Source organism: Humulus lupulus, chromosome 1, assembly GCF_963169125.1.
Source record: "Humulus lupulus chromosome 1, drHumLupu1.1, whole genome shotgun sequence".
NCBI lineage: Eukaryota > Viridiplantae > Streptophyta > Magnoliopsida > Rosales > Cannabaceae > Humulus > Humulus lupulus.
In genome coordinates, this window is record NC_084793.1 from 109,278,218 (window position 1) to 109,286,402 (window position 8,185).

General features: G+C 33.4%; 1 protein-coding gene across 1 annotated transcript; it reads left to right on the forward strand.

Moving 5' to 3' along the window:
• The first annotated feature begins 868 nt into the window (after positions 1-868).
• On the forward strand, positions 869-1,824 carry LOC133819541 (uncharacterized). The gene is made up of 3 exons (XM_062252817.1): positions 869-1,057; positions 1,184-1,247; positions 1,451-1,824. Exons 1-3 carry the CDS (start codon positions 869-871, stop codon positions 1,627-1,629), a joined length of 432 nt encoding a protein of 143 aa, XP_062108801.1. The 3' UTR covers positions 1,630-1,824.
• Positions 1,825-8,185: the final 6,361 nt, after the last annotated feature.

Genomic DNA, 8,185 nt, shown 5'->3' on the forward strand with positions numbered 1-8,185 from the left:
TCCCACTCATATAACTCATGGTGAGAGATACTCACAACATACAAATATGCATAGTTACACATAAGGTCATAAAAGAATAATGCACATTCTACTTATATTGCATGCATGATCCTTCTATAAAATCTACATGGTTGCATAATAGACATAATTTTGGACGTAAAAGTGAATTCGCATGTAACATGCATACGTGGGAACGTTGCGTAAATGTGGCGTTTAAAATGATAATACTACGCGTCTTACGTCTATCGTTTTAAAAATAATAGACTTTGAACATGCTTTGTTTACTATTAATTATTTTCTTAAAATTACTAAGTTGATTAAATCTCTCAAGACATTATTTTTATTTCATAAAATAATTTTATTTAGCCATTAAAAAATATGTGATAAACCCATTTATTATTTTCAAATTACAAAGAAATAACAAAGGCTTGAAATTTATTTAAAATACCTATGATTATCATATTTCCTTATAAAACAACAATCACTACACCAAATACCCATTTCCATAACACATGAATATAATACTAATCAAAAAGTATTATGCTAGAGTACTTATATTGGGGCCACTTTATGAAAAAAGGGCGGTAATAATTACACCATCCCGCCACTTAGCTTTTTTTTCCTTTGTGAGACCTGAAAATTTGTGAGACCCGAGAGACCCAATTCACTTCCTTCAATTCCTTCTCCTTTTTCCTCATTATTCTCTCTCCTCTCTCTCGGATCTCTTTCTCCCACCAGACCTCTCTCCTTCACTCTTTCTCTCTCACCTTTGTCTTTGTGGAGATCGACCGCTACCTTCCCCTACACGCACCGGCTAGGGATCTTCAGAGGTCGTCGAAGCTTTGACCACGCAGGCCTAAGCCCTCACATGACACCAGAGGCGAACGACGACACCGGAGGCCAGCTCTTCTTCTCCTCTTCCCTGTGTGCGGCCAAGCCTTCTTCTTCCCTGCGTGAGACACTTGATTTTTCTCAAGTTAGGTCAGAACAGGATGCTGCACTTCTAGAAGATTCTAGACAAGCTACTAAGTCAGGAGAAAAGATGAATAGAGAACAGGTATAACACACATAATGATATCATCATATATGGTTTTAGTTTCCAACTTTCTTTGATTCTGTGTTTGGTCCTTTTGACATTTTTTTTCTTGACCAAGTTGGTTTGTCTTGTTTTGTTTTGTTTTAGTATAGAGCTCGCAGAAGGAAAATTGGAGGAACATACAAATATTATTTCAAATCCTACGTTGAAGGTATTCTATATATATAGTTATTACACATGTACCTTCTCTAAACAAAAAACTTGAATTTTTTTTCTTAGTACAATTGATTCTCAGTTTCAGATGCATATAAAGATTTTATGTAGGACTGATTTAGAATTTGAATTATTGAAAATATCATTAATTCAATCCACAAATCATGGAATATTTTTTTGTTTTTTGTTTCAATGAGTCAGTGGATGGGCAATATGTGGAAGAAGGGTGGGTGGACAAAACTTGTAAAGTGTGCAAGAAAGATACAAGGGGTGAGGCAAGACAAGTTGACAAGCTTGGGAGATATGTTCATGTGGCTTGTTTGGAGAAATCAAAATTGGGAAACTTTTCACCAGGGAAATTACTGTATTCAACATTTTAGTACATTTGATATTATCACCCTGTTTTTTTGTTATTTCTTCTTACTTTTTGAGCTCTTTCCTCTAACATCCTTGGTAATTTCCCCTTTTTTGATGTGAATTTGTTCTAATTTCAATATCAGAATATTGTAAATTTTGTTTAGGGAATATATATATATATGTCTTCTAGTTTTGAAAATTTAATGTAGTTACAAATTATTTATATGAACAATTTCAGAAGAAACTGTTTTGGAGTTGTTCTCTTTCACCTTGCCCGTTCCCCTCACTTTAATGAAATCTACCCAAGCTATAGCTTTACAATCCAATTAGTCAAAATTAGCTAAACAATCGATGAGCCCTGGTATCTAATTCATTTTTTGTTGTATATTAATTATGTATGGTAGTTGGTTATGATAAATTGTATAAGTATATTTGTTATATTTGTCTTGCCGCAAGAGAGAAGGCCATGGTGGTTAATTTAGAATTTATTAAGGCAATAGTTACAGCTGAAGTGGTGTTGTTGCTTGACCCTCTTCGCCGGGAAGTTCTTCCGTTTGTGGATCAACTCAGGAAAAAACTTCCCCGTAAAGGCCCATTTCAGATCAATGGAGCAGCAGGTCCTTTTGAGGAAAAAGAAAATGAAATGAATGATTTAACAAGTAGACATTGGTTACCTGTTCCAGAGGCTGTTGAAGGTCTGCAATGTGAGCTTCCATTTGAGTTTCAACTCTTGAGATTGCATTGGACGTTGTTTGTACGTTCTTGGATTCCAGTGTGGCGGACCTCGAGAGAGAAGCTTACCCTAATTTGGACGAACTGGCAAGGAATGTAAGCACTTTTGATGTTCTTCAACTTGTGTCATTTTGATGTTCTGAAGTTTGCACTTACATTATCTCGTGTATAGTTTTCCTTGTATTGAATTTCTTCTGCTAGAGCAACCTAATGAGCAGTTGTTTCTAAATGCTAATACAGTACTTGTCTAAGAGTTTTTAGCTGTTGAAATGCAGCTATCACCCAATATCATTTGTGTTCTCTCAGGCAAAGGGATCATGTATATGGGATCCTGAAGGCAAACGGTATCTAGACTTTCTCTTTGCTTATTCTGCAATTACTCAGGTAGAAAATGTTGGGAAATTGTGCTGTCATGTATATATTTGTTACTTGATGACTGAAATTGTTTCGATCTGAGCCACTGCTGCAGCTTTTTATCTATTCAAATTTCAATGTTCTTTCTTTTTTTCTTTTCAATGATTTTCCAATTGACAACTTGCTTATTACTGTGACGATTGCTCTTTTTTCTCTATCTCAAGGAAATGCAAATTCATAGAAGATGTAAGGCAAGAAATTTACTGATATTCAATTCAATCGAATTTATATGAATGACCAGTGCCCGTTTGTGTTTTTCATATGAGCTTTTATGGGTTTTGATTTCATAACTTCTTGCTGTATCTTTTGGAAAGATAAGGTAAAGTTCAGGGAGATTATATTTATGATTTAAAACTAATGTGAATTGAAGTCTAACCTTGAGAACCAAGTTGAAAAGTTTGTTGATGGGTGCTGTTTTTCAGAGGAACAGCCAAGGAAAACGGAGAATGAACAGCATGACTAGTATGGCACAACAGAAAGATAGAATTCAAAAAATTGTTTATGTTTCTGACATTGATCAACAGGTAAGCCATTTGCAACTTAATTTTGGTGTTTCCATTAGGCCCATTATTTACCTCTTCTTTGTTGTATGCATGACTAATTCATTGGTAACTGGGACATAGGTCACTGAAGAACAGCTTGCAGCTCTTTTTGTCACTTGTGGACAGGTAATTGCTCTAATCATATGGTATCTGAACTATTTACAATTCTGGGTTTTCACTGTTTCTCTTACTCTCTGATTGGTGGCTGTTCAGGTACAACTTCTTCCTATACAGTTTTTTTCCTTTTAATTTGCAAACACTAATATACTAGCCAAAACCCTCACTATATTATTTTTTTAGGAAAACTTTATTTTCTTTAGAAAACCTTTGGCCTTGTATGATAACAATTTTTTACTTTTATGTTTTGCCTTTTTGAAAAAATAGAAAAAAAAAAGAAAGAAATATATTTAATTCATAAAAAAATATCCAAGCATGCCCATGAATGAGATCTCTCTACATTTTGGCAATATGCACTTTTCTTAGGGAAAAAAAAGACTTTTGTGGCTGCTTATTTCCTATGCAGAAACTGTCATTTTTTACTAATGATATATAGAGATGTTATTTTTCCTATTTTGTTAGACATATCCTATAAAATATATGTTAGTTATTAGAATTTTAATGAAGCAATAATACAAGTCAAGAAACTTTTTTTGGTTACAGAATGCTTGAGTAGAAAGTATTCAAGATAAATATGTATTTTAAACATGCTTTAGTAAAACTCTTTGAAGATGAAGATATATATTCATATGATATTTAGTCTGCTTTTTTTTGCTCAATGTACATAGACTAATCTATGTTAGCAATAAGGTATCAAGTTTGTGAAAACGACTCAACAAGTGTGAGCACCTTTTCTTGATTTTATTTTTGAGAAACAATGGAGCAAACAAAGCATTTTAATGTCCAACTGCATATTTTCTTCTCTTTATAAACACTGCCCCTATTTTTTCTATAGCATCTAAAATAAGTTGAGAATATTAGATTATATATAATTAAGTTGAAGGATATTACACTTTCATTCAAATTTTAAAGTAAGTTTTATTTTCATTACTGCAAATTTTCCATAAAAGTGCCCATTCGTACAATTTTCTATCTACTCTTCTACCCACACCTATCTTTCATTCTTGTTGCTTCTTTCCATTATGTGTCCTCTCCACTTTCTTCTTCTCACCACTTTCATAAAAATATATTAAATAATCTATTGATAACTATGAACTAACTCTTTTTTGTCTTCTATGCCCCAAAGATCTCTTTCTTTTTGGCCATGTCTTTTTTTTCTTTTCTTAAGTTTTATTTCTAATTTTGTTTTTTTGTCCCAAATTAGGGGTTAGGGCAGCATTGTCTTTGATGATTTATTGTTCATATATTATATGTATTTATAACTTATAATGGAAATGTCCACTATATTAATACGATAAGGCATGTCCTTATAATGGAAAATTATGCTGAATGCTGAAAGTTAAATATAAGAAAGTGTTTGTTGAAGTCTTGGCTGTTTATAGTACGGATACTGCTGAGGTAAACTACCCCTTTTATACATTCTTTCATCTTTCTTTTGACCCCTATTTTACAATTCCCACAGTATGATCCTATTTATAGTTTTTGTATATATTTAATTCAATCTTGGAATGGATGCCCTTTTGATGTGTCAGTGTTACAGTTTCTTCAATTTTTCTATTTCTTAAGTTCCCTTTTTCACTTTTGTTTTTGCCTAAACTCATGGTTGATTCCCTTTTGATGTGCTGCAGATGCAATTTCACTAATTTTGCTAGAAATATCTGCTGCCTGAAGTGCAAAGCTGAGGGACCAAAGAAGTTAGGAGGAAGTGATATTGAAATGAAGAAAGGTGATTGGAATTATCCAAAGTGGGTCAATTTTTTTTTTCAAGTATTGTTCCCTTGCAATATATGTATATATGAGTTGGCATGTTGTATTGGCTTCTTCTATTGTATATACTACTAGTATGTGGCCATCATTATTTTGTCTATAAGTTTGTCATTATTTTGTCAAGCGTGCTGCTGGGGAAAGCTGTCACTTGCAAATATTTTAAACAAGACAATTTTATGGAGGTATGTCACGTTAAGTATTATTTATTTCTTTAATTATTTTTATTGTTACACTAAATAAAGAGAAGTTAAGTTTTCAGTTTTACAAAAACATTTACTTTATCCCTTTGGCTACTGAAGTAATATGATAATGATTCCTCTGGATTAATGTCTCACCAGTTTGCCCTAGCAAACCTCTTTTTTTTTTCTCTATGGGATACTAAATTGTAGAAAATGACAGCTTAACTGTCTATTTTGCAGATTGATGTAGGCATTGGATCTTCATCATTTGCAAGAGGTGGCATTGACCTTGTCTTGGGATATGTCACAAGCTTGGTGATTGACCTGGCTATTTTGATAGAGGTTTGTGTCTTGATACTAAGGGATATGTAAACTGTTTATCAACTAGCATTTCTTCATTGTGTGTGGTCTGTCTAGTTATAATTTAATTTCAGACCTTTAGAGAAATATGCTCTAGAGGGATTTCTATGTACATGATCCACTATTTTAACTGTCAAAATACTCTGTAGTGGACAATTAGAAAGATGTTATAGAGAGGAAGCTTGGTGACATGGCAGTGGAGTTCTGAAATATGTTATTCTCTCTTTTCTCATCTTTTATTCTTTCAGTTTTTTAACTTTCAATTAATAGATTTTATAAGGCTCCTTTGATTTGGTTGGAGTATAAATTTGAGGTATTTAGAGATTGGTTAGTTTACATGTATTTTATTTGACACGAGCATATTACTTTAATGATTTCAAAATAATAATTCATTTTTCTCACTAAAAGATGACTTAAAGAAAAATAATTTGCATTCTTAAAGCTTTTGGAATTTAGGATTGCTCATAATTCCAAGTCCTACTACGTGTTCTTTCTCAATATTTATCTCTCTCAAAATCCTGCTCGCAACAACTATTTTTTGGCTGGTTTGTGTTGGTGTTGTAGCTTGTAGCAGTAATTAGCTAGAAAAGGAAAGCCAGACTTGTTCTGTTCTGCTTCTAGTTTTATTGATGTTGTTATGTCTACCATTTCTCTTTCTTCTGATGATATATTTAGGTTTGCTTCTAATGTTGTACTTCCTTTGATAATTCTATATATGCATGTGCTTTGGTTTCCTCTGTTTTTACAGCTTCTTTCACTGCTGCAATTTTCAGCTTTTATGTTGGATGACGAATTATAAACAATGTTTAGTAAACAATGTTACTTGTTTGGTGTTGTGTATGAAGTATATTATTTAGATATGCTTAGCTTTTATAGCTGAATACCCTTCTATCTTTTGCTAAGGTGATGTGGAGCATACTCACTTGGTGAAAGGATTGGATTGTGCTTTACTTAATAAAATTCGGAGTGAAATCGACAAGAAGCCAGATTCTGGTGAGGAAAGTGATGGAAAACAACCTAGGTAACTTGCATATTCTTTGTTGCAACTTCAAGAGCCATTATAGTCTACCATGTTTTGTGGATTCAGACTATGTAGATGCTAATTACTTTATTATTATAATTATTTTTTGCTTTAGGATGAATGTGGGTAAAAGCTCTGAATTTTTTTTTTTTGATTTGACAAGGATGCCATTTTAGACCCGATCAAATTAAGTAAAAACTAACTGAGAGTTTTAGTAGCCATATGTGTGTATTAGAGAATATGATACACATGCATTTTGTAAATCTGAGGTCTAGTATGTCTTGAAGTCTAAGACATCCAACTCCAGGTTGTTTATTGGAAAAGTGAAATTTCATTTGTTATGATTTGACAATTATTGACATATATTAATTTCTTATTTCTGTAACAACACTTAATGAAACCTCAGTTTGTATGCTTCGGGAAAAAGAAGAAGAGACTTGTGCGATTAAAAACTTTGATTTCTTGCTCTCAAATATTTGTTTACTTTTCCTTGTTTTGTATTTTCGTTTTTTAGCCGGTGATATTGCTTCTTTCTCCAATTTTTTCTTTCTTTCTTTCTTTCTCAATTCATGTGAGGTAGTAATGTAGCCATATTGTAACACCTGCACTAACAGACTCATGTTGTTCTATGACAGGGCATCCAAGGAAGATAAACAGTTGTTGTTTTGCACTGCGACTGCAAAGGTTCATTAATTTTCTGAATAAACAAAGAAGCATTTTATTCCTTTTAGATCATAAATTGCTTAACATATGTCTTATGTGTGTTTTCGGTCTTTTTATCAATGGATAGTGAAGCCCCAAACTTCTATCAACAGTTGGAATGGGAAATGGAGAGAACGAGCCAGAGCAAGAGCGAGAGTTGGAGGATGTTATTAGGGCACTTCTCGATCATATATAAAATAAGGTGTTCCTCCTATCCATTACAAGTCCTTATTCGCATCCAGTATTTCAAAACAAAATAAATTTTATTTAGCATAATGATCTCTTCCTGCTTGCTTCAGCTAACAACACATGAACATTTTAAAAACGTGTCACTAAACATGTAAGAGCTAGGGTTAAAAAGATCTTGGTTTCAAAAGACTCGTTTCATATATATGAGCTGTAATAAACATGGGATCCCATAGAAAAACAAAGTTAGGATAAGTTTACAGACTCCCAGAAATTACATAAGTATTCACTAGCCATACTAAGGCAAAACCGACAGTCTTCAGGTTCCACGTCCTTGCCTAGACCTCAACCGTGGTGGCAGAGCACCTGGCTATGTACATTCTGCTTGCTGAGCTCTCCAATCAGGGCTAATCTAGCTTGCCCGTGCCTTTACCTGCACCACGTAGCACCCGTGAGCCAAGGCCCAGCAAGAAAACATCATGAACAACTCAAACAACAATAACAGAGAATTAGAGCAATATGCATGTATTCCCATCAGATAATTCTCAACAGATACTCA